General features: G+C 38.5%; 2 protein-coding genes across 7 annotated transcripts in view; both read left to right on the top strand.

Annotated features, from left to right (window-relative positions):
• The window catches only part of chrm3a (cholinergic receptor, muscarinic 3a), an 81501-nt gene extending 73791 nt beyond the window's left edge, over window positions 1–7710 (top strand). For 3 of the 6 annotated variants that reach the window (XM_044135712.1, XM_044135711.1, XM_044135708.1), the window contains one exon: window positions 4182–7705. In XM_044135712.1, the coding sequence (XP_043991647.1) occupies window positions 4201–6060 (1860 nt within the window). In that variant the 5' untranslated portion in view covers window positions 4182–4200 and the 3' untranslated portion in view covers window positions 6061–7705. Of the gene's footprint in view, window positions 1–2506; window positions 2539–4181 lie in introns of those variants that run through there. The other 3 variants (XM_044135713.1, XM_044135710.1, XM_044135709.1) reach the window with 3 other exon arrangements.
• A 733-nt stretch (window positions 7711–8443) lies between these two features.
• Window positions 8444–26461, top strand: part of fmn2a (formin 2a) — a 41207-nt gene continuing 23189 nt past the window's right edge. The window contains 8 exon segments of the mRNA XM_044135715.1: window positions 8444–8796; window positions 11281–13480; window positions 16198–16208; window positions 16210–16293; window positions 18434–18565; window positions 20752–21551; window positions 22005–22146; window positions 25180–25267. Coding sequence (XP_043991650.1) covers window positions 8653–8796; window positions 11281–13480; window positions 16198–16208; window positions 16210–16293; window positions 18434–18565; window positions 20752–21551; window positions 22005–22146; window positions 25180–25267 — 3601 coding nt within the window. The 5' untranslated portion in view covers window positions 8444–8652.

Genomic DNA, 26461 nt, shown 5'->3' on the forward strand with positions numbered 1-26461 from the left:
AAGCACTTTAAACTGCTATACAAATAAACCGAACTTGACCTGATTTTTGTATACCTGAATTAACACATACAGAAATTAGAAAATGGTGACCAGCGTGTTCATACAGCATCTCAAATGTCTATATCACTGCACCGCTAAATTCGATTGCTCAAAATAAAAACTTGATAGAATGCAAATACACAGAGTTGCCACCGAATGCCCCAGTCACCCAATTTACACAGATTTTTGAAACCGACTTGGACTGTTCAGTCCACTATGGTGGGACACTGTGCCTTTACAAGAGAGATTGCTTTGGGTTGCAGCACAGCAGATAAGTATCGATCTCCTTGTAACTAAGCCTGCTACACCTATATGTGCCTGAGAGTTAAACTTTCTGTACAATCCTTGACTCAAGGCACAGGAGTAAAAGGCCTCACAATGATCTTACAGCAGCTGGTCGCCCACATGATGGGAATGTTGATATCAACTGGCACTTTTTCCTTTTTTCCTGAAAATGCATCCCTATTTTTTATTTCTTTAGAGCAGTCAGCTTTATTTTGTTTCCTGAGCTGTGGAGGTGTGAAATTTTGTTATTAAATATTTTACTATTTCTATTTCAGTTTTCTTTCAACATAAAAAGTAATACAAAGAAAGTAAATATGAGCAAAAGCAATATTTCCTTCTTTTTGTCAGTATGACCAAGTTATTTGACCTTTGTTGCATCTGTATATTTCTGGATTCAATAGACACTCTTACAGTTGTTTAAATGACAAAATATAGAACACAGCCCCTGCTGTATATCGATATTTTTACCTCAAGTCAGCAGATGAAATAATAAATGTGTCACGGATGATGTTCATTTAAAAATTTTGAATGCTGTTAATGTATTTTTTTTCTTGCATTTGTAATTTCTCTACTCTCTTTTCGACAAGCCAAGTTGAAAACAGAAAATGTGTTTCAGTACCTTCTAAGCTCTTATCTTCACCCAAACACATTTTGCCCCTCTAATCCAATTAGGAGATGCTCAGAATTCATTAAAAGCATGTTGCTTTATCATATCCTCCATAAAATGTACTTTGTAGAAGTTTAACGTAGGCTTTGTTCTCTTAAGAGGCTTATAAGCTCAACTGTCATAAATGTTCCACTCTTTTATCTAAATTGTTTTCTTTTTTGCAGTTCTGTATTTTATTATTTTTTTCTTTTGGCTACAACACTTCTATTTAGTCTTGCGCTTCAGTGCATGCATGCATGCAGTGTGTGTTTCTGTGTAGATATCATGAACACAATGTACAGCATGCCTCTGAGCATGCTTGTGCACAGCAAAGCGAATGGTACATATATGAAATGATAGAGCATTAGGTTTTTATTTGAGCAAGAATCATGAGGTGGTATGTGTTTCCAACATAGACTGCAGGGGTGTCTCTTAATAATTGCAGCAGTTTCTGTTCAGACTCTGACGGCTGCTGAGGTTATTTAACAGTTCTGTGGGAGGTCTGAGGGTCTAGGTGCAGGTGTTGCTCTTACCTTCAAATGCTTGTCTGTGAGATACTATACTCTGTGAGGGACATTTTCATTTTAATCAGCATGGGGCTGCTGGAGTCAGAAGTCAATGTATGATGGTGTTGATAGCACTGTGGATGGGCTGTAGGACGATTCAGGAGTTTTTGCTTCTTCTCCGTTTGAGACCATGTTCTTGGTTGATGATTGATGGATCAGTATTCTAAAAGCATACTTGAAATACACGATTATATGGATTTCAATTTTAGTACAACCTATGGGAATTGTAATATATACAGTATATATATGCATAAGATATTACTTCTGGAACCTTTACTGAAATGCTGAGCACACCACTATGTGCATTCAATTTCTTAAATTTAGGCGTAGGCTTGGTGCCAGAATCCATGTCATTCTGTGTTTCTATGCCCTGGACAAATCCATCACAGAAGCTTATGGTGCAGCTGTGTATGAGGCTAACAGGGCCACTAACTCAGTTGTACTTAACATAGAAAGTACTCCCTGTCTCCTGGTTTTGCTCTTTTATGTGTCTGATTGATGCAGTCAGCTATTTTTCCCAGCTGGTATGATAAACTGAATACATTGTATTTTATTGGAATGTTTAAAATTCAGATCAAATCTGTTTTGTGATTCTATTGTCCTGATTTTATGAAAAAAAATAAATAAATAATCTGGATAGTATCTGTGACTATTTAGTGATGTTGGTAGTACTGTTACCTTGCAGATAGAAAGTCCTAGGTTCTAATACTGGCCTCTTTCTGCTTAAAGTTTGTATGTCCTCTAAACACATGACTGTTGGTAAACCTCTCTAAATTGTCATTACGTTTGTTTTTATGTGTGTATAATTGTATGATCTTGTGTGTCTCTATGTTTATTTGTAATGTTTCGAGAGTATTCCTTTCTCTAGCCCACAGGTGTCAAACTCCACTCCAGGAGGGCCACTGTCCTGCAACTTTTAGATGTGCCTCTGCTGCTCCACACCTGAATAGAATAATTAGCTCATTAGCAGGACTCTGGAGAACTGATCTACACAAGAAGGAGGTAATTGAGCCATTTAATTCCAGTGTTTTGTACCTGTGACAAATCTAAAAACTGCAGGACAGCGGCCCTTGAGGACTGGAGTTCGACACCCCTGCTAGCCCAACCAACAATTATGCATGGATAAGCCAACGAAGTATGGATGCATACAATCTGGATCTGTTTTAGTACTTTTAGATGACATTATAACTTGCCCAATATGAATAAACTAAAATAAGCCGAGCTGCCATGAAAGTTTTTTTCCTTTTCATTGAATACTTTTATTCAGATGAAAGGTCTGATGAAGAAATAAAAGTTCAGAGAGAAACTCAATGATGCCAAGGAATGATTAATGTATTATGAATTGCTTCTCAAGCTGTGCCATTAAATGGCCACTAGATGCTTTTACATTCATTTTAATGTAACAATTTTATCCTTTAAAATTAATCTAGTCAAGTTGCCTAAACCACAGAGATTATGTCTAACAAATAAAAGGGTTAAATAAACGTGTGTTGCTGGTAACAAACAGCCTCTGAGATCAACAAGCCTTTTTATAAGGCCTCTGTGCTGTTTCTGTGGTAAAGGAGGAACCACTCAGTATAGGGCAGGGAGCCATTAACTTGTGTTTAATCAGTGCATGCCAATAATTAGAGTACTTCAAACCTTTTCAAACTCCTCTGTTCAACCTTTGCATTTGTTGGTCTTACAGGAGTGGTATTAAATTATTTGAGTGCGGAACTCAGAGTAAGCGATACATTCAGGCTACACAAATTGTTTCCCATCGTATTTTCCATTTGTCAAGACCTGGTTTTACAAATAACATCTGTGTCTTCTGCTTATTTTGTCATTTGTGCAATGAAATTTTATTTAATAAAAAGAAAACATTTATCCTTAACATCTACCAAGTGTTATTTTTTTTCAGGTTTATTTGCATGTCTCACTTAGCCAGGTTTTGTCATTTTGCCTATAGTCTACCAACATTACAATTGGTTTTGACTAACTAATCCCGTTTTATTAGTGTTAAAAAATGCTTCACATCATCTGATGGTATAGTTTTCTTGGAAAATTGTTGCTGTGGTATTTTAACAAGAAAACAGTTTTTGATCTCTAGAAAAACATCGTAGTGATTCATCTGTCAGTGAGTTAAAAAGATGTCTATGGTGTCTATACACCCATTGTTAAATAACTTACAGTATTAACGCTGGCATTTTTGGAGAATATAGGCAAATGTGTAAAAACATAAACCCTGTGTATAGGTGAAGTTACTGTGCAATGTACTACATATAATGGAAAAACAAGCAATGAATGTACTTTCTGTTCAATTTACTCTTGTAAATTCTTGATGATCTTCTTGTCAAGTTATAATAATAATAATATAAAGAAATATCGTATAATATAGAGTACATGCAGTTTGTTTCAAATTACATGTACATAGATAAAGAAAGAGAAAAATTAGACAAACGTCTTTGTCCAACATGCAATTTGTAGTGTAGTCCTACAGCCTCACCTGCTGGACATTAATAGCATTGTCAGCTGTACTCATTTATTTTTCTCCTTTGTATCTTTCTTTTTCCCGCTGTCCTTTTCTCCTTTAATTCATATATCCCACATCTTATTCCCTTCCACTCCTTCCCCTTATTTCCTTGTTTTTCTATCCCTTTCTTCAGAATATGCAAGAACATAACAATGAGCTCCAACATCACGGACCCTGGTCTCCTCTTGACTGCCAACACATCACCGCGAACAGCCGGAGCCTATTCTCAATCCAGTGTGCATCACAAGAACCTTAATTTCACTCCTCAACCTGAGAATCAAACAGCAGCCTTTGATCCTCTTGGTGGTCATCCTGTGTGGCAAGTTGTCCTCATTGTTTTACTGACAGGCTCACTGTCACTGGTCACCATCGTTGGCAACATTCTGGTAGTGGTCTCCTTCAAGGTCAATCGCCAGCTGAAGACAGTCAACAACTATTTTCTACTGAGCTTGGCTGTAGCTGACCTCATTATAGGAGTAATCTCCATGAATCTCTACACAGTCTACCTTATAATGGGCTACTGGGCCTTAGGCACATGGGCCTGTGACCTTTGGCTGGCTATTGACTATGTTGCAAGCAACGCATCAGTTATGAACCTTTTGGTCATTAGCTTTGATCGCTACTTTTCTATAACCAGACCTTTGACCTACCGGGCCAAACGGACCACAAAGAGAGCTGGTGTCATGATTGGCCTAGCCTGGCTTGTTTCTCTTGTCTTGTGGGCCCCAGCCATCCTGCTGTGGCAGTATTTTGTAGGTAAAAGGACGGTACCCCCCAATCAATGCTATATCCAGTTCCTCACAGAGCCAATCACAACCTTCTGCACAGCAATGGCGGCTTTCTACCTCCCTGTGACAATAATGAGTATTCTATACTGGCGCATCTATAAAGAAACCCAAAATCGTTCAAAAGAGTTAGCTGGACTGCAAGGTTCAGAAGGTCGTGGAGGACTAGGGGGAAGAGCAGGAAATGATAAACGAGGTGAGAGAGCTCGCTTTATACATCAGACTGGAAGTTCTAGGAGCTGTGGTAGCTATGAGTTGAACAGGATGCGTAAGAAAAAAAGCACTTGTCAGGAGCTGGTGGGGCGATTCCACTGCTGGCCAGGTGTTCGTTCTTGGAGACCTGGAAGTATCAGGCATGGGGATGGTGATCCAGACCAGAGCAGCAGTGACAGCTGGAACAACAATGATGCAGCGGCCTCTTTGGACCATTCTGGGTCCTCAGAGGATGAGGACTGTGGGGGAAGAGAGATGATTTCTCAAAGTCATGCTATTTTTTCGATTGTTCTCAGCCTACCTGGCATTAAGGCTGCAGTCAACTCTCAGCTTACCTCTTGCGAGGATCTGGATGTGGCCTCAGAAGAGGATCCACTGAGGGGAGACAGTTTGTCAACAGTCACCACTACCACAACTGCTCCCATTACACCTGAGGGAGCAAACAATACAGAAAATAGCTACCACCAACGCTTCAGCTCACGCAAGACACAGTCAATGTCCACCATTCAGGCCAAGTCTCACCAAGGGTTTCTGGATAGTACCCCATCAGCTACTGCCATTGATGGCTCTACCACCTGCACGGCCACAAAGTCCTCCTCTGTCCCCCTTTCTTTTAAAGAAGCTGCTATGGCAAAGCGCTTTGCCACACGAACCCGGACTCAGATCACAAAGAGGAAACGAATGTCTTTAGTGAAGGAGAAGAAAGCAGCTCAAACACTCAGCGCTATCCTCTTAGCTTTCATCATCACCTGGACACCGTACAACATCATGGTTTTAATCACAACCTTTTGTAAAGTTTGCATCCCAGAGACCCTGTGGGCATTGGGGTACTGGCTGTGCTATGTAAACAGCACAGTCAACCCCATGTGCTACGCGCTTTGCAACAAGACTTTTCGAACGACCTTTAAGATGATACTGCTATGCCGCTGGGATCAGAAGAAAAGACGAAAGCTGCAGTTTCAGCAGAGGCAATCAGTGGTCTTCCACAGGGGCATTCCCAGGGAGTCTACGTAAAATAACTGAATAATGAGTCGGTTGTTGACACTTTCAACACAGGACAATGGAAATACAGGTTTCTTGGCCTAAAAATCCACACTGTCCTTGTCTGCTGTTATGTAAAATACAGCAACACTACCTGGTGGTCTTGTGATATTTGTGTATGTTGGAGCATCAATGTACTTTGGCAAACGGGTACCAGTGGGAAGTTTTCCCTGAGGTGAGGTCCACAGATGAAGGTTTTGTCTTTCTTATGAAAGAATTCTTTACCATTTCACTCTAGTGCTTCTGGCAGAAGATGATGAGGAAATAATCACAAAGGGCTTTTAAAAGGCATTGCAGGACAAATATGGAAGTGCAATTGAATAAACGTAAGCATGTCCATGTAAGGGATTTACATTTCTTACAACTTCCCTCTGTGGGTAGCTAGAATTGTAATGTGTAGACTGGTTTTACATTTCAAACAAAACTGTATGTCTATAATATGTTCCTGAAAGCCAAGGTAAAAAGGAGACTTGAGTTCACTGGCTTCTACATTTTACTAGTTTGCAGTGACTTCTTCTTAAATGGCATGTGTCTTTAGCAGAACGTCTGTGGATTATATTTCTACATCAATATATCTTTCTTGTGTAATGAAATATAAAAGTTCTTAAAATGTGTTCTTACTCTCATTCATCAGAGAACTGTTTATTTTTTTTCCTTTTGTGATTTTCATCTTTGGTTTTCTAGGTATTCCAGAGATTTCGAGCCAGTTTAAAAATGACACATTTGATGAAGTGAGTTGTGAATATATTGTGGCACCACAGTGAAATGCTGTTGTGTTCAATGTGATTGTTGTGTTTTTCTATGGTGAACACAATGGGTACTTTGGTTGTGTTTTCTGTGCTTGCAGTTTCCTGTCAAAAACAATGACTGTACAATGATGAAAAGGCTCAGTGTATATTTCTGACCTAGTATACTGAGACTAAATGCACACAAAAATGTACATTTTTATTTGCTCTGGCTTTGTTTCTCACTTTGAAATTTCTAATCATGAAAGCAGCAATTGCGCCCTCTGGAGGCATAGATGCAATCTGATTGCTACAGTGTAATTGTAACATGAATATATTTCCAAATGTCGAGTAATTCCAAATAGAATTTCCATACACATTCATGGTATAACTATGATTTTACTTTCATGTGTTGAGTTCCTTCAAAGTATTATAAAGCCATGTCACATGATTTGTACATAAAGTTGAAACATTTTGTAGAATACAGAGAAATATCAAACAACACAAAAACTAAAAGCAGTCACAATGTGTTTGAACAATTTATATGTTGTTTTTTGCAATGCACATTAGTTTTTGAGGGGTTTTTTTTATCTGCAGAAACATTTCTAATGATGTGCAAAATATACTGAAGGCAAAAGATAATCTGTAATATAACAGGTGTCATGAAGAAAAATAAATTATTATGGTGAATGTAGTGTTCATCTTTATGTTTTTGAATTATGTGCAAATTGGATGTCCAAATAAGACACCATCTGCCAACAGTAGATATTTTAGCTTGCTTTGAACTTAATGTGCTTCAATATGATCAAAATATTATTTTTTTCTCAAATTTATTTATGTTCAGGTATACCTATCATTATATTTTAAGTAAAATAAAAATAATGTTTTTGTGTTCATATTTGTGTGGTTTTCCTTAATATTTAGATTTGACTTTCCCTTCAAATACACAAAGAAGTTTAAATTATTAAACGTACAGTGTCCTCAGAGAGCATGATCTCATAATTGTTATGACTTCATCGGGAAAAACTTAGACCATCGTTTTGATAATGTGGTTCAAAATTACAGATCATTAAACATAAAAGAAATTCTTGAAATTCTTCTCACAGCATTTTTTCAAAGTCCTGATTAAAATAATGTCAATTAATTAGTGCATTCAGATTTATGAGATTATCAGCACCTTATTTAATAAGTGTGACTGATGGTGGTTCATTATAGGGGATTGACTACTGATATAAATCTAGGGGAAAAAAACTAAAGTCAAAAAACAGCTAATTCCAGTAATTTACTTTAAAAAAACTGCAAATTCTGTAAAACTGCACACTTAAATAATAAAAAACATAAATTAGACAGAGTTCAAAGTTTTCCAATTGTATCACAGATCCACATAATTTATTTGATACCGAAAATTTTAGTTCTGCAGCAACTTTGGTATTTTAGTATTGTTTTCCAGGCCACAGTTCACATGTTTGTGTATTTTATTTATTTATTTTGTTGTTGTTTTTTTAGACTTGAATCTATAGCTATATTCACTCTGAGGATCTGCATACTTATTAGTGTGAGCTAAGAGGCCACAGCTGAAGCTAGTTAGATGATTTTAAAAATGGCCTTAAAAGTAGCAATAGGCAAAAAGTGAAAAAAAAAACTGAGTTGTGATAGTTTTGAATGGTGCAATCACTTTTCTTCTATACAACTCCTGTCAACTTTTAGCTTTCCAACTCCTCTACAAATATTGACTGAATAAATGTTGTTGCTCTCTTATATATTGATATAGTTTTAATTGGCTCCACAATGAGGCCTGATTGAGTTAGTAAAGAGAGTCAGAGATAGTGCTAAATGGGAAATGGCCATGGAGTTTAAACATGTGACGAGCAAAATAACAACTTCATGTGACCCATTGCTAAGGAGCGGCCCAGAGACGGAGACAGTCCACCATTTGTGTTTTCAGCAGTCCGCACTAAACCAGCAACGAGAATCCAGCAGCCAGGCAAGTATACCACAACTTTTCATACTGGAAAATCTGAAACAAACTCCTCATACCTTACTGTTGAATTTAAAAATAGAATTTGTAACATTATACTTTGACTGCTATAGTTTTCTTCACTTTTCTGAAAATGAAAAGTGTGTTTTATATTAGCTGAGGTCTCATCCTTGTAATGTAATAAATTATTAGTCCTATTGTGTGTAGAGTCAACAAGACATTGTATATGGTACAAATGTTGCTGCTTTCCTAGCAGTAATTACGATAAAACATCCATTTGGAAAGTTTATATTTAATGGTATTATGAAGAGTTGATTCTGTTTCCTTTGTCAGTAGTTTGTCTGTATAAACTATCTTATTCTAGAAACAATATGATGTTTTTATAATTACTTATATTTTTTTCTTAGTGTATGCCTGTCTCATGGCAGGAGGTGCTTACACATAACGTCAAGAACATCTGGCATTCAGTTCAGTCACAGAACTAATATGTTTTTGGGTGCCTAAATAAAAAAAAAAAAAACAAGTTGCTTAATAAGAGTCATTGAATCAACAGCATATATTCAATTTCAGACTCAATCAGCAGGCGTTCTCTACTAGTCTATATTTTATTTTTGCAAATGTACATCATCAGTGATTAATAAAATATTAAAACCCAGTATTTGCTCTCAGCTAAAGAGAAACTCCTTGTACACAGCTTCAATATCGCATCTACCAGGGTAATCCAATAAGGAATGATTAACAAGGAATGCACCCACTGTCTGTAGGTTGTTGTTTTGACATCTTTGCAGCGAGAACTACAAGTCACACCCTGATAGTACATGTTCAACAACATGAACCTCATTAGATTGAGTAAATAATGGCAATTATATCCTGGCGCATGAGTCATCACCGAAAAGTGGAACTAAAGCAAAAGAGTGGTCTACAGATCTGTAAAGAAAACAGTCAGTGTATTGATATAATGGCCAAACATGCCAAAGTAACAGAAATAAACAGTTCAAATTGTGATGTTTAGAAATAACTAATAATGCTTTCGGTCAAATTGGCTGGCGACTTCTTGAAGGCAATTGCTAATTTTTTAGAGCAGTGTCTTGTGAGTTTTAGTTTCTCCAACAGATTCAAAAGGTTGATCATCTCCTCTCAGCCTGTTTCCAAGTGTTACTGGAGCCCCTTGATGACACTATCATTTAATCAGCTGTATACAAGCAGAGAAATGCTATTGTTCAGTTGATAGCCAACTCTGACATGGTGACACATTTACTTTCAAGAAAATTGATAAGATCTACCAAATTGCTCAAAATGGGATTTGATGCCAGGTGTGAATTTTTTATCAGCCAGGATGCATGTTGACACCAGATCTGAAAAGGTTGTTATATATATATGCGATTCTGTGTCCTTCCTCTATTTCTTTTATCTGTTTGCACGCACACTGCTCCATGCTTACATAACCATAACCAATAAGACTGGAGACAAACAGAAACAAACTGAGAAAGTCAAGTCAACACCGCTTAGCGAGGGTGCAGAACGAGGAGAAGATAAAAACAGACGTCTCGCTTCATTCTTTACTTCACCCAGTGTCACCCTTAAGTGTAGCCCAGGGATGAACGGTGAATCTCACTCTGGATCTGTTCCAGTTGTATGACTTGCAACATTTAACCAAATGTCATTGTTAATCTAATAACTCTGGTTATTGGTCTGGTCCTAGAACTGGTCAATGGATCTGTGTGTTGCACAGAAGGAGAAAGTAATGCAGCACAACATGACTATCATGCTTAATTAGCTTCACTCGCCTTACTTTGAGTTTTAATTTAATTCTCCAAGCTGATATTGTTCTGGCAGCTTAGCCCCGTCAACGCTACTCTTCATTACCTTCTAGTTATTCCTAATAGGGAGATTAACATGGAGTCTAAGAAAGTAGCCCTTCTTCATGCTAACGTATTTCAGTATTCGATTTTTTTTTTTTTTTTATATTTAAATAAGTTCAGGGGGTAATGAGCTAAAAAACAATTCAGTTGAGCCCACAAACCATTTCTCAAGGTTTGTGATAAATCCATTACAAGGCTTAGTCATTGGTCTTTATCCTATATTTACTAAAATGTTATTCAGATTTCATAAATTTTCCAGCTTAAAAGTGACCACGTGGTTTGTTTTGTCACCAGCAATGTCATCTGCACATCTGCTTTCATGTTGCTTTTGCTTTGAAAATGAAGATGTATTATTACAGACAGAAAATAAACATATTGGTATGGAATGTTTCAATTAAAAATCAACAAAAAGTTAAACACCACTACCATTTAGGGAAATATGTGGTTATTCCAAGGAACTTGTAACATTAACATGCATTAGTATACTCTTAGATGTTAAAACTTTGGGCACTTTCAAAATTAACCAGTAAGTCTAAGTCTTTCCTCTGCCCCTCCTGTTAGACAGTCTGTACTTAAACTCTTTTAAATTAATTCAGTGATGTTGTTTTTTTTACTTCTTTGTTTACAGCAGTCTGTACAGATCTCGTTCTTTCTGAATGAAGGCAAAGTGGCCATAATGCACACTATCAAGACAGTGGAGACCCAGGTTCCCTTCCTCAAGGAGAGTTTCTTTACTTCCACCTTCAAAGGCAGGAGGAAGAGTAGCGTGACCCACATCCTCCATAAACAGCAATCGCTCTTGGATCAACAACAGTGCATTTTAGAGCACCAGCCACTAACTCCGAAGCAGATTCTCCCCAGCTCGGTTGAAAACGGAGCAGGGCAGCAGACCCCCAAGCAGCGGCTTGCTCGCTCGATCAGCAACCCGTTATGCAAGACGCTCGAGCCTGCACAGGCAGATGGGGACAGAAAGGAGGGGCTAAAAGAGAGAAGGGATCAGAGAATGACTGAGGCTTTGCAAGGGAGGAGGAGGGGGGAGCCTGTGGCTGACAGTGCCAGTCTCCTCCTCCTCTCATCATCGTCATCATCAGGAGCAGCAGTGCTGGGGGAGCCAGCATCATCCTCACATCTGCTGTCAGCTGTGGTGGGAAAACAGCAAAGATTAACTGGCTCTGGAAGAGCTTGGACCAAACAAGGAGCAGCATCAGTGGTAGCCCATGGGGAAGCCCAGAATCCCCCACCTCAGGCCCAACAGCATGGCCTGTTAGCCAAGGGTGTTCGCCTGATAAGGAATATGGGGAACCAGGAGACAAAGCAAAAGAAAGGAGGAGGAAGTGGTGGAACTGCAGGAGATGTCAACTGTGACGGTGAAGCTGATGAAAGAGAGGTGGACAAACAACCTAAAAAGTCCAACAATAAGGCGAGTAAAGGAGGAGAACACAGTGCTAAGAAGAAAATAAAGCCTGAGTCAAAAGGTTCTGTGTTTTCTGGCATGAAGATTAGGAAAAGTCTCTCCAAAGTGAAAGGTCTGTCTAAGGATGACATGTTGGAAACTGGGAAATCAGTGCATGTTGGCAAGGATGAGCTTAAGACTGACACAGAAGCAAGTTTCTGTCCCGATGAGGTGGGCATGGTGTCGGATGTCGAGGGAGATCTGAGCCATTTGACTGCAGACAGTCGGCAGACTGTGGAGGACTTTGGCCGCAAGACAAGCTCGGGGTCGGACACTGACCTGTACAGTTTTCACTCAGCTACAGCTGAAACTGAGGATCTCCTTTCTGATATCCAGCAGGCGATTCAAGAAAAATGTATAGCCAGCACCAGGGTATTAGAAACATTACCTAGGCCTGCATCTGAAGGGCTGACCAGTAAGGTGAGTGAGGCTTTGGAGACAAATGTATCTCCACAGCTATTTACTTTGGAAAAAGAAAAATTGTCTTCGTGTGAAAGTGTAACTCAAGCACTTACAAAAATAGAGAATAAAAGTACAGACATACCTATATCCAGAAACTCATCGAGTGAAAGCGCAGCACCATCCTCTGCTCTGGACACAGAAATAAGCGGCAGCAGCGTTCTTCCAAAAACCAACAGCGACTACAGCTTCCAAGACACGACAGCAACTACTTCATACGAGAGTGCTGAAGAGCCCCAGGATGATCTAGAGAGCCCTGATGTGCCGCCACAGCACAGTCAAGTTTATGGTGGAGAGTGTAGAAAATCATATGTGCCATCTGTCTGTCTGGATCCAGTATCACCTGGAACAAGCCCAGCTGGAACCCACAAGAGTGCGAGCAGTTTGGATCTCTCGCTTGCGAGGGATGACGAGGAAAGTGTTAGACCAGACTTTCTGCCACTCACACGGAGGAAGAGCAGCATGTCTGTAAGTCACCTGACGGTTGACTGCGTCCCTGGATCTTTGACTAGACGAACATCTGCCACCTCCCCTTCTACTGTAAAACTCTACCCTCCTGTCCACCCATCGTACGTCAAGACCACCACCAGGCAGCTCACCTCTCCTGTTGGATCCCCGCTTACCAGTCCCAATGTGCCCAGGAAAAGGGAGGCCACCACTCCTTTGGAATCCAACAAGCCGGAGTTCTTTGAAAAGCGCAAGCACAGGTCAAGCTCCATTACCGGACCTCATAGAGTCTCCGGAGACTGGTCAGCAGAATTGGACTTGGGAGAGAGTCAGAGTGGGTTAGCAAAGGCTCCAGAACAGGAGACCCCAGAGAAGAGTCACACAGTGGGGACTTATTGGACTCTTGGCTCAAAGAGGGCACATTATGGCAAGAGATCCTCCACAACACCCTACCTTGATGTCTTCTCTGGTAAGTCACATATTCTAGTTAACTTTACAATTATAGAAAAGAACTAAGTCCATATCTGTCACGTCTCCTGTTTTGGCCAGGAAACTACAGTGTTTTACCCCTCTGTGCCAGTAAGCTTCCATATTGGTATTCTAATGCATTTTCCCATATTAGAGGAGTTACGTCGCAGTTACTCTAATATCACTGTAAATCAATACTGGAAGTAAAACATTTCCTTTGTTGTATTTTTCTATTTGTTTCCTTATTTTCAAGTTACGGTTAAGGAACCTGCCAATTAAAATGTATTTAAAATGTTTACTCAGTTATTACTACATTTTGACATTTGCAGTTTTTGAAATATGAATTTTAAGCACAGCAATTTTTGTTTTTAAGTTCATTAAACCAGCTAGATTTCTTCACTGAAATATATTTGCAGAGTAGATGTTTCAGTTTACCTGCATTGTCCTTTTCTAGGCTGCGGGGTCTTTCAGAGGCTCGTCTGTTTATATGTTTTATGTTTTTGTCCTGATGAATTAGGCACACAAATCTGCAGCCTCCCCACCCATGGCACTGAAATCCTCTGATTCCACTAGCTTAGACATAAAAACACACACGGCCTCTCGTGAACTCATCTGTGTGCACTGGTGGGTGTTAAACACATGCGACAGTTTGCCTGCAGGAGAGAAACAAGGTCTGGTGGGAGGCTGTTTATTTTGTCAATGGACTCTAAAGTGGAGTTTCTAGAGATCTTGAGATCTAGATTTTTAGTCCAAGCATCTGAATTTAAATAAATGCAGAATTCAATATTTCATACACATTTTGAAACAATCAGTGCTGTTTATCGTCATGGTGGTGAGTGAGTTAATATTAATACACCATACAGAGATTACCAGGAAAACTGCTGTAATCATAGCACCCATTCTGAGTTATATTGATATTCTCAAATACACAATGCACATCAGAGGGATCATCTATGTATGTATTTGCTTGGCAGCTGTATGGATGCCACATTGAACAAAGTATACACAAGTCCATGATCAACATTTAATTTTTTTGACTCCATTTACAAAAGAAAATGGTCAACGTTTTAGTTTCCCTTTAAGGGCAAAGTATGTAAAATGACAGAGAAAAATACATATGCACTTCACATATTGGTCACTATTTTGGAGAAATAAATTTTTTTTAAGAATTTTGCCACATCGATGCATATGCCATGTGGACTGAGACATGGGACTACGCTGCTGCAACTCAAATATCTCACCTATGACCCATTAATAATTTGATGCCATGTTGTGCTAAGCTTTCTGTGCTGATAAAGATTCACTCATCCCAGCATGCAGGTGAAACTCATTGCTCCACTTACCAAATATGCAGTAAATATATTTACTGGATATCGTATACATATTTACAATATGTATGGATGAAAAGGAGTTCATCCAAAGTGACACAGGTCGTCCAAAGATCATGATAGGATTGTGTTACAACAATCCACAAAATCCATTTTACTTTTCTAGCATGCATGGCACCATAACAGAGGGCTGGTTTAGTAATGCTGCATCAGCTGACAGTCTTTGTAGCAAGCAAAAGTCATGCATGTAAACTTTAAGGAATTTTCCAAATCCCAAGATATTCAAATATATATTTGAAGCATCTGCAAAATTTGCAATTTATCGAATAACAGAGTGCCATGAAGTCTGGATCAGTTTCTCTAGGAAATATCTATTTCAAATCCAACATGGATACTGGATCTGATTTGACCAATCTGTAATAGGTGCCTTGCCTTTTAAAAAAAATTTGCACTAAAATCAGAATTACCTCTTTGTTTAGATCATGCTATGTCATAATTTTACAAGTTCATGTGATATTGATCATAATGCAATATTTGCAGGTCACATTTTTGCTTGTAACAGAGGAAAACTCATTTAGCTATTTCAGACATTTGCTGTGACTCTAGATATTCAGAGTACAGCAGCTCAAACCTGTTTTTTATGGATATTCTCACAGCATCTTGTGTCATGGGACCTTCATTAACTAGTCGTAAACTTTCCTTGATTCACACTCAGAGGTTGATGAGGGGGAAATAAGTAGAACTTGCATTGTTGGCATAACTGAAGGAATGCACAATAAGATTAGAATTTTAAAAGTCTAGTTTTATTTCAGCATATTACTGTAATGTGCTGGGGGAAAGAAACTATATGGTTTACAGTCAAAATGTCACAGTGAATATTTGTTCCAGTCCTTGAAAACATCTGCCGACCCGCAACAGAAAAAAAGATGCATTTTTGCTGGAGATTACCAATTATCTTACAAAAATGTAGATTTTTTTTATTAAGTCTTTGATTCTCACTTTGTAGTAAAACTATATTATGTTTACCAACAGTGTCTTACTCATTTTGACGTGTACAATATTTAGATGTGGAATAAAAGCAGTTAGCTCTGTCATGCAGCAATTTAAATGCCTTAAATCCTTTAATCAGTACTTGTTCGCAACAGTTCACACATGTAGGAGCAATTAACATCTCCGGTGTCTTGCTTCAGCATGTGTGAGCAGAGTCTGCCCAGGAAGGTGTTTCATTATCGCATCTAAATTTGAAACTTGCCAAACTAGCTAAATTAACAAAGTGTCTGTTCAGTTCCTTGCTAATCCCATACTAAAACAAACAAACTGCAGGGTTCAGAATGACGGTTCAGCTTGGGGTTTTTTTTTTCAGTTTCATCCTCCTCTGTTCTGTTGTCAGGTCAGACTCTGAATGCTTGCCCATGGTCTGCTGCACCCCTTCAGTGACAGCAACACAGAACACCGCAGTGATGGGACCGTTTCCACAATCTTCAGTGTAAGCTCACTCTCCATGTTCTGCCATCACACACTTTTTCAGAAATTAGGTTAATTCTATTAGCTTGGCTTTAGCCTTTCCATTGATGTTGTAAAACTAGGCAGGCAGGTAATATTTTTAGTGCACGTATACAAACATTTAAACCTTTTGTCTATCCCCTCTTAGACAAGAGGATAGAATTTCACTGCTTTACATTTTCCAAATCAAGTATGACATTCCTCGCCAGAAGGAAAATATTCCCTGTACTTTCCTTTAACAGAATTTCTGCTTGGAAAACCAAATTAGTGTGAGGTGATGTGGCTGAAAGAGCACATGATCATGACATGTTCTCACTAATGTAATTCTTTTTTTTCAGTTTCTTTTTTACATGCAATGTGTAATGCAGATATAAAGCAGTATTGCATAGCCGTCTCCTGTCAGACAAATTTAATTTTATTAGCAAAAGACCAGGGATGCATGCAAACCGACCCAACCATGTGAGCTGACTTCATGAATGTTATTTTCCATTTCTATTCCAGCAGAGATGGAATCACTGAGGCATCTAATTTACTTACTGACTTTGTCGGGGTATTTTTGTCAAGGTACTTTGTTCAGGCAGCTGATTCCTCTAACTGAACAGCATTGTTGTGTGCTCTTGTTGTATCCTTACCAATTCTTTTTCAGTGCAGCTTTGCTGTACTTAGGTGTACAAGTTGTTGTTATATCTAGGAATGTCATTTGTCGAACTCTTTTCATTGTAAATTCTGCCAGGTGGTACATGCAGAAGTGCATTAGAGATATTCTGATACAAAAGGCCAGCATGAGACGCTGATACTGGCGGCGTTTGGCAGCATCGGATTGACCGGACTCCCGCTAATGCTCATGAAGTCTCGCCTTCTCACACACAAGCATGCATCTGTGCTTGCATAGCCCATCTGCTGACTGCGTTATGTAACGACTCCACGTGCCTTGGGCTCAGGCTGTTCTTCCCCACAAAAAGCTCACCATGACACGACTGGACAGAGTTGTCACTGCTCTGGCTGTGCCCTGGAGTTCTGCATTATTCAGCTCAACCATGAATAACCTTCACTGTTGTTGTTGAAAGTCCAGACTTTGAAGTGGGGCATGACAACTTACCTATTTAAAATACAGCCCTTGTGAGGTTTTGATGAAAAGTTTGTCTGATGCGTTTCGAGGTGCAACATTCTGACCGCTTGTGTTGGTTGAGAAATTTGACAAAAAAAAAAAAAGAACCGTTTGTTTTTGCTGTCCTTGTTTTTTCAAAATCGAATCCTTCTAATTTAAATCAGTTTTTCAGAGGGAATATTCATATTTGATTTTTTAGCACGAAATCCTGCAATATTCTGAGAATGGGATGGATGTCTTTCAACGATGGATTGTACGATTTCAGTCTGTGAAAACGCTTTTGATGGGTTTCAAGATTTTGTTGCTAATGATAGGGAAATCATAATTTACAGCGTTTATTTTTTTCCAAATCTGTGCAGCATAGCTAGTTACAATTTTTCCAAGAATACCTATATCTATTTTCATGTGCGCTTTTCTTGTTTAATGTTTTTCTTAATTTTCAGAGATACTTTAGTCACAAAGTATTGGTGTTGGTTTCAAATTGAAACTTTTTATTGGCTAAATGAAGCACAGATGTATTTTTACATCTGTGGATGAAGTAGTTTTAAACTGATATTGTATAATCATTGCAAGAAAACATAAATTAGAGTTACATTTGGTACGGATAAGGACAGAAATACAGTTACCTGTCAAGACATTTACAAAAAACTTTCTCAGTTGTCACCTAATGGCTTTAAAAAAATGTTTTTGATGGTGTAGTATTTTACACTAATAATCCTCTGCAATATGAGTCCATATAATTGCAACTGCTAAGGGAGTTTTCACCTTAGAAAGGAAAAGATGGCAAGATTAATATACAGACAGGGAAGTGACCTTCGGGCTAAGATATGGAGTAGATAAAATGGCTTAAACATTAGATCATTCTCTTGCTTCAGCGTCTTGAGCCATTGTTTGAACATTTTAAAGGTTACTTCCATTAGTAGGGGAAAGATAACCTGAGCTCCAAATCAGAGTATAATTTAATGAGGTGTAGAAGTGTCATAAATATTGCTTTCCTTTTTTAAACTGTGTGCAGGAGGAGCAGTTGTACACCTGGGCATCTGTGGGCCTCCCAGTGTCTTCCCACTTGTGGGAGCTGTATGGGAGAGGTTTGAGATCCCCTTTGCACCGCTCATCGTCCAAGCCATCTGGCACACTGCACTTTCAGGTTAGTTACATTGCCCCAGTCCCTCGCACAATGTTAAGTCTTTGACTGTCAAAACATAGTTGAAGACAAACTGAGAGGTTTTCTTCTGTATCTTTTTTTTTCTTTTCTTTTTACATAATTTTACAATATTACAATTTTACAAGTAGCATCAAGTCAAACCTCCTTTACGAAGTTGAGGTGACTTCTTTTCAGTTGGCATTTATAGTCTTTCAAAAGTGCTCATAAGCCTCAAACTTGTTCCCTATTTGAAAAAGTTGACATGGTAAAAAGTAATTGTACACTATATTTCCAAAAGTACGTACTCACCCATCCACGTAATTAAATGCAGATCCCACTCACTTCAATGGCCAGAAGTGTTTAAAATCTAGCACCTCATCATCTACACCGACTCTGCAAGAAATTGTACACAATGGGTCACTTTCAGAAACTCACAGGATTTCACCATGGTAGTATTACACAATGTCACTAGTTCAAAGGATTTTCAAATGTCTAAACTTCATGTGGCCTTCATATAAGGTCAAGAGCATGGTGTGAACAGTTTTATGTAATGGTTTATGGTGGAGCAGCTGCAGCTTGCGTTGCAAACGGTCAGATGCAGCAGCACGAAGGATGCTGCAACTGGACTCTAGAGTGGAGATGTCTTCTTTAGAGGACAAATTCTGCCTCTCTGGCTGCCAATCCAGTTGAGGATGTTTGGCGATAACTTCTCACCTGGCTGCATGTTGTCGGGCATAAAAAGTTTGGTGAAGCACAGATTATGGTGTGAAGCTGATTTTCAGGAGTGGACCTCCACCCCTTAGTTCTAGAAAGGCAACCTCTGAATGCTTTAGCTAACCAAGACACTTTAGACAATTTTACGTTCCTAACTTTGAGGTGGTCTAGGGACAAACTGAACATCACTGTGAACCAATGTACATGACAAGATCCATATATACCTTGATGAGTGACCTTTGTATGACAGACCTTTACTGGCCTGACCCTGAGTCCTGAGTTTGTAAAGAGCATATTTGAGATTAAATAGAATGGACAACACAAGCCAGGTATTCTCTTCCAAAGTTACTGTCTGACCTCAGTAAATCTGTTCCTGAAAGAATGGTTAAAAAATATATACCGTCTTACAGTTTTTTTTTTAGAAAGCTTCTAGAAGAGCAGGAGCTAGTAGAGCTGCAAAGGATGGATCAAGATCAAAGTAATCCCTTCAGATTAATATGATGGATAATCCCTGTGGAAAAATTTATATGAAAGCTGACAAGCCAATGCTTTTGCAGTATAGCATATTTTATTGGGGTTTTGTGTGATGGATAAAAGCAAAGTAGTGAATAATTGGGAACATTATTTAAGGGTGCAAGAATTAATCTGGTGAGCACAAATGCATGTCATGCCAGATAGGATAGGAACCACTCAGAGACAATATAAGAATTGTTCTTGGTCAGCTGAAAATAACCATGTGATTACGGACTATACAGTGAAAATTTTCCTGTTTTATAATGGCTTCACATACAACAATAAATTATCTGTTTTATGTTCCCGATGTTCAGGAATGTACTCGACTTGATGTTCTTTTTTGACCTACTCAGATTTCTGTGGTTTGTCTCAACATCTTGATGGCTTACCCTGTAAAAATGTTTTCGTCCACCAGAGGCCAGGCTTGTTTAGAGAAATGATAAAAGAAGACGTCCATGGTTTCGAGAACAGTAAAATAAAAAAGTCGAGGTAACTAATTGAGCCACGACTCTCTGTCCCTTGGGTCACATCAGCAAAGTTTGTGGCCTTAATATTGAATGCAGTGTTTTTCAGAATAAAAAGCACAACTGTGGGTCCAAGTGAAGGTGTCTTCAGATGTTCAGGAATATCTGTTAATGCATTAACAGATTTTAAACAGCGCAAGATTGAAGCATTTTTACAATTATTTCTATGATGTGCAAAATGTGTAACAAGAAATAAATTCATGCCTATAAAAGGAATTTTAAGTGAACACAAAAACAATGTGCAAAAAATGGAGATACAAAGTGACAAATTGACCTTAAGCCAGAAACTATAACACAGAAATCACAGATTGACAATTTTGTTTTTATTATTATTATTATTACTGATCTTTGTACCAACTTCAAATTTGTATTTATTTCATTTTCTTAACCGTTTTTCTTTTTTTGTTATTATTATTATTTTTTGTCATTCATTGACAGACAGAATCCAGCAGGTTGAAATCAGGCCAGTCATCTTCAGAGGATGAAAACTGCCTCATCCCTCAGCTGGAGAAGAAAATTGAGGAGCTGCAGAGTAAGATCGCTGTCCTTCATCGGCCCTCCTTACCGAAGAGCGGTGAGGACAGTGTGGAAGTTCTGGGAAATGCACAACCCAAGGCTTTGCAGAAAAGGGTAGAAAGACTGGAGGCATCTGTTCAGACTTCACCTGTGGATGAGGGGCTTAAATTTGACGCATCTTTAAATGGAGGAATTGGCCCCAAGTCCTTTTCAGTCAAATCTTCAAGCCTCAAGTCTACAGAAATCTTTGTGTGCACCTGCAAAGAGAGGCAGCAAAACAGCATCACCCAAAGTCCCCCTCTGTCTGCTGCCTCTCCACCCTCAAGAGGCATGCCCCCTCCTCCTCCACCTCCACCTCCACTTGCTCCCATACCTGGTTTTGGACCTTGTCCACCACCCCCTCCACCTCCACCTCCACCACCACCACCACCAGGCTTTGGCCCTCCACCGCCACCTCCTCTGCCTGGAATAGGACCACCACCTCCTCCACCGGGAATGGGACTCCCTCCTCCACCACCTCCTCCACCGGGAATGGGACTCCCTCCTCCACCACCTCCTCCTCCACTGGGAATGGGACCCCCTCCTCCAGGCTGCATCCCTCCACCTCCAGGTCCCATTTCTTCCCTGGCGGTTCAGGAAGCGACCCCTGCCAAAGCCGTGATAGAGCCCCCGAAGCCAATGAAGCCGCTCTACTGGACCCGCATCCAGCTGCATGCTAAAAAGTAAGGGCAGATATGGATCATTTGCACACAGACATTTTAACAGTAGAGATTTTTGAGAGGAAACATGTCCACTTAAGATAAAAATCAGCCACATGTTGTGATGGTAATGGAGATGCTAACCTTGTGGAAAATGAAAGCAATGCAGTCCAGGCGTTGTGGTTAGGGCAGGATTGACTCTAACCAGGTTTCCTTCCTCCATTAGGACTTGAAAAAAGTGCAGCTGAATGAACGGCTACTAAAAATAAATCTCACAATTTTTGCTGCAAGTGAGAAACTCGATTCTAAGTTTGTTGACTGATGGGCCAGACGAGTGTATTACGAGGATTTGTAGTTTCCAAAAGATGACAAATAAGTACTTAGAAAACTTCTTCGGGATACTTTTCAACCACGGAATGACATATTAAACTTCTCTTGTTTGAAAAGTAAATAGTTAATCTGTCATCCTGCCTCCAGAATCCCCGGACCACTGGTGTGGGAAAAAATAGAGGAGCCAACTATTGATTTTGAAGAATTTGTGGATCTGTTCTCCAAAAGTGCTGTTAAGGAGAAGAAGAAACCAATTTCAGATACAATCAGTAAATCAAAGGCCAAACAGGTACGTGTCCTCCTGACTGTTGGGCATAGTCCTCTCTCTCTCTATTCTGATTTTATTTTATTTTTTTCCTTTGGCCTTCTTTGGAGCTTTCCCAATCTTCACTTTCCATTCATGCCTCGTTTCTTTCCATTTCTCCTCACTGTCGCTCCCAGAGTCACTTTGAGTGGCAGGAGGAACTGCTGCAGCCAGACAGTTATTATGTGGTGTGAGCTCTGGCTCCCAACCGACTCCCTTGTGACCATCCAGTGGCACCGAGCCAAAGACTCGCGTGCGGTGAGAAAACCTCACAGCCACGATGACTGCTAAGAGAGAGCGGGAAGGGAAATTAGTGAGGGAGAGCGAGAGAAGCTTGGGAGTTGTATTTCATGGTGTGGTTCCTCCCATTGTGCTTTCTGTATGAATTGGTTTAATGGTTGAGACTGTTTTTCTCCCCAATACACTTTACGCCACTCCATCAATTTCCAAGTCAAACATTTGATCCACAGTTTAAAGCTGCTCTTGTCGTCATCCTTAAATTGATGTGCTGTTGGTCAAATTTATGCGTCTAAATCACAAATAATGTTGCACAGGGGAACTACGTTTTACCCATCTAATTGACACTCTGGGGGATACTTTGTACTTTTGGCAAAGATAAAATGTTGGTCTTAAGGCATAAACATATTTGGGAAATCTTGTAGTTTATGAGATGTTGAACTGAACCATAAAATTAACATAAAACTTTCTAGAAATGCACCAAGTTTAAAGTTTATGAAAGTTTTGCTCAAACACATGGATCTTACCTTTAAGTAAACTGCCCTGTAGTTCACTAAAAACAAGTGTTCTGCACATTTCTATGAGAGGAAAATAATTCCTGTTTAAAACATTCATTTTAATATAAGACTTAATCAGTTATGGCAAAAATAACTCAACTTTCAACTGTACAACAAAGCTAGTTTCATTTGTATTCTTCACCTGTACAAGGGTGTCAAACTCCAGTCCTCAAGGGCTGTTGTCCTGCAGTTTTTAGATGTGCCACAGGTACAAAACACTGGAATGAAATGGCTTAATCACCTCCTCCTTGTGTAGATCATTTCTCCAGAGTCCTGCTAGTGACCTAATTATTCTATTCAAGTGTGGTGCAGCAGAGGCTCATCTAAAAGTTGCAGGACAGCGGCCCTTGAGGACTGGAGTTTGAGACCTACACCAGATATTAAGTTTTGGAATGGTGACAATAGGTTTAAGCAAACTGTTTTCAAGTCTTTTATTTATTTTTTATTTATTTTTCTTATAAATTTAGGGTTTAAGTAAATATAATTTAAGGACTACTGTAGTAAATTTTACTGAATTAAAAACATTTCAAGGCCTAAAAGTGAGATATTTAGATTCAAGATGTTCATTCTGAACTTGGGGAGATGGATAGATAGATAGATAGATAGATAGATAGATAGATAGATAGATAGATAGATAGATAGATAGATAGATAGATAAAACTTTATTAATCCCTGTAGGATTTTCCCTCAGGGAAATTATAAAATATAGACATACAATGCATTGTAGAGTGTGTGAGTCTTTCAGATAATCTAGTTTTTTCATTTTCTTTTTTTTAAGTTGTGTAATTTTTATTTAAATTAATTGTATTGGTACATGTTGAACTTTTCACTTTGCTTTTTTGAGACATGTTTTTTAGAGCTGTGCAGGATTTATGACAACCCATACTGGCAGACATTACAATAACTGAATAAACTATTTCTTTCAGAGGAAAACTAAAAGGACAAACAAGCAACTCCGTGGAGAATATTAAACCGTTGCATCTGATTAATCTTTCAGGCACTGGTTAAAAAAGGAATAAAACCATCTTCAGTCTTGTATCAAGCTGAATGTTATAAAGAATAAATTATTCTTGGGAGTGTTGATGAAATTTTAGATTTTTAAGATGAATAATAGTCAATAAATGTTTTGTTATGAGTTAAAGTTATTTATGCAGTTATTATCACAGTGCCTGATCAAACTCTGTGTGCTGGAAAACTAACATATTAGAAACTGCCTGGAGTTGATGAAAAGGTGAAGTGAGGTGAATACATGATGTTCCCAGAAGAAATAATGTTGGAGCCTGCACTCATGAGATTTTATTGAAAAAAATAAAAATAAACCAATATATCCATTTTCCTTGTAACATAAAAACAAACAAACAAAATTGGGATCATTAAAACTCCAACACAGTAAAGTTATTGGTTGTAACTTTGCAATTTGTGAAAAAGTGGAAGTGGTGCGACTACTTCTGTTGGATTAGAATAAATTGGCCTATTAAAAAGAGATGCCCAGTCAGTATCACACCAGTCCATGCCCATCAAAGCTGTGGTTATTTCCAGGGAAACAGACATTTGAGGCCTGGTGATACAACTTCCTGTATGTTTACGAGGTCTGTGGTCTGTGTGATCTGGTTTCAGTGAAAGGGTTCTGTCTGGATCACAGTGAGCTTTGGGTTTTCTGTCTTGTTCCTTCTCTTCAATCCTGTTCACGCTTTTGCTTACTAAGGAACACTGTGGCTTATGATTTGTCCAATGTATGTTATTAATTCACATTCATTTCATATTGATGGCAACAAAAAACAATGATATTAGTTTTGGGTGACGCCTTAATAAAGTTAACAGTTAACTTTAGGCAGAGTTTAAGATGCTCTGTCCGTGTCTTTCTGGGGTTTTGACTCATTTAAGGTCATTTTGATTGACTTTATTTCTGATTAGAAAACTGTTTACTTATTGTAAAATCTCATAAATCCTCAGCCAAAATTTCACAAGACTTTTTTTTTTTTTTTAGGTGTAATCATTTCTGGAAACTTAATTAATAAAAACCTGCTTTTTTTCTTTCTTTTTTTTTTCTCTTGGCAAATCTATTGTAATGTGTTTATCAATCTTTACAGAGTACTTTCTTGCTCCCACAAAGAAACAGACTGTAATGGTCTTAAGTCTAAAAACAAACGCTTCACTTTTTGTTTACATGTTTTTTCTGACCTATCCTGACCTTTCCGGTGCTGTCTCTGTGTTCATTTCTTAGGTGGTAAAATTGTTGAGCAACAAGCGTTCACAAGCTGTCGGGATTCTGATGTCCAGTATTCACCTGGATATGAAGGACATCCAGAATGGTACGTTTTGTTTGTTTGTTTTTTCTTGAATCTGGATTTTGATTTTGTGCCCGATAACTGCAGTATTTTATGAAAAATAAAGTGGCACACGTATCTTGACACGTATTTGTTAAAAAAATATTAAACGTCATAATGTACTGACTGTAGGGTTTATTTAGTACAAGACAGAAATGAGGTGCATTGATTTGGGAAAGATGGAAGTAATGTGGCATTTTCTAAAAATTCACAAAAAATGTGATTTTCATTCATTCCTCTGCATTTCCAGTTTTGGATATATCTATATATATATATATATATATGTATGTATATTTTTTGATAACTATACCACTGCTGAACACTTCAGTTCCATAAATTCAATCCTACTGTATAAATAAAAGCTGTGTATAAGTGAGCACAGATTTTGAGTTGAAATCCTAAGATTATCATGATTAATCATCATGACAGTAGGTACAATCAACCTAAAGAAACAAGATGGCTACGTAGGCTTTACAATCTCATGATAATCCACTGATACTTCCCCAACAAAAGCAGTCTTATTATCCTGAAAAGACTTTAGAGTCTAATTCAGTAAAACCTTTAGTTGTCAAATGAAAGAATGATTGCTCTTTTGTTTTCTATTTTTGTTAAAACATAGCCCTACAGATTGTTTCATCATTTCAAGAAAGCTGTAATCTGTGGATAATCCATAGTACTTAAAGTTGTCAGTAATTGCTGTCTCCAGACGGAAAAATCCAACCATGACATTTAGATTGTATATTAATGTGATTTTTCTTTTTCTTCTTCTAATGGAAACATGGGGTCGTATGTGACTCCAGTAGGTACCATGATCTCAGTTACTAATATCTAGGCATTCCAAAGGTTAAAGGTTACAGTTTCAGAACCGGTCCACTGGTTCAGAGTGACTGGAGGTTTCTCTACAACGCCTGGTTCAACTTCCCTACGTGTTGTATGCGATACATGTGAGCTGGCTGAAAGAAGGTTTTGACACTTATTTCCTTTCTTGCGCTACAGATAATTTTGAGTCATCAGAAATGTATCTGGTTGCATAAAAACAGTTAAGGTGTGGAAACGAATAGCTTGGTAAAAACCCAGCCCCTTGTTCTGATTGTGGTAATTTAAGATGATGACTTATAAGCAAAAAAATATTGAGGCTGTTGGCTCAAAACTTTCAAACATGTTTTGACAGTATGTTAC

Source organism: Gambusia affinis, linkage group LG13 (genome assembly GCF_019740435.1).
Source record: "Gambusia affinis linkage group LG13, SWU_Gaff_1.0, whole genome shotgun sequence".
Lineage (NCBI taxonomy): Eukaryota > Metazoa > Chordata > Actinopteri > Cyprinodontiformes > Poeciliidae > Gambusia > Gambusia affinis.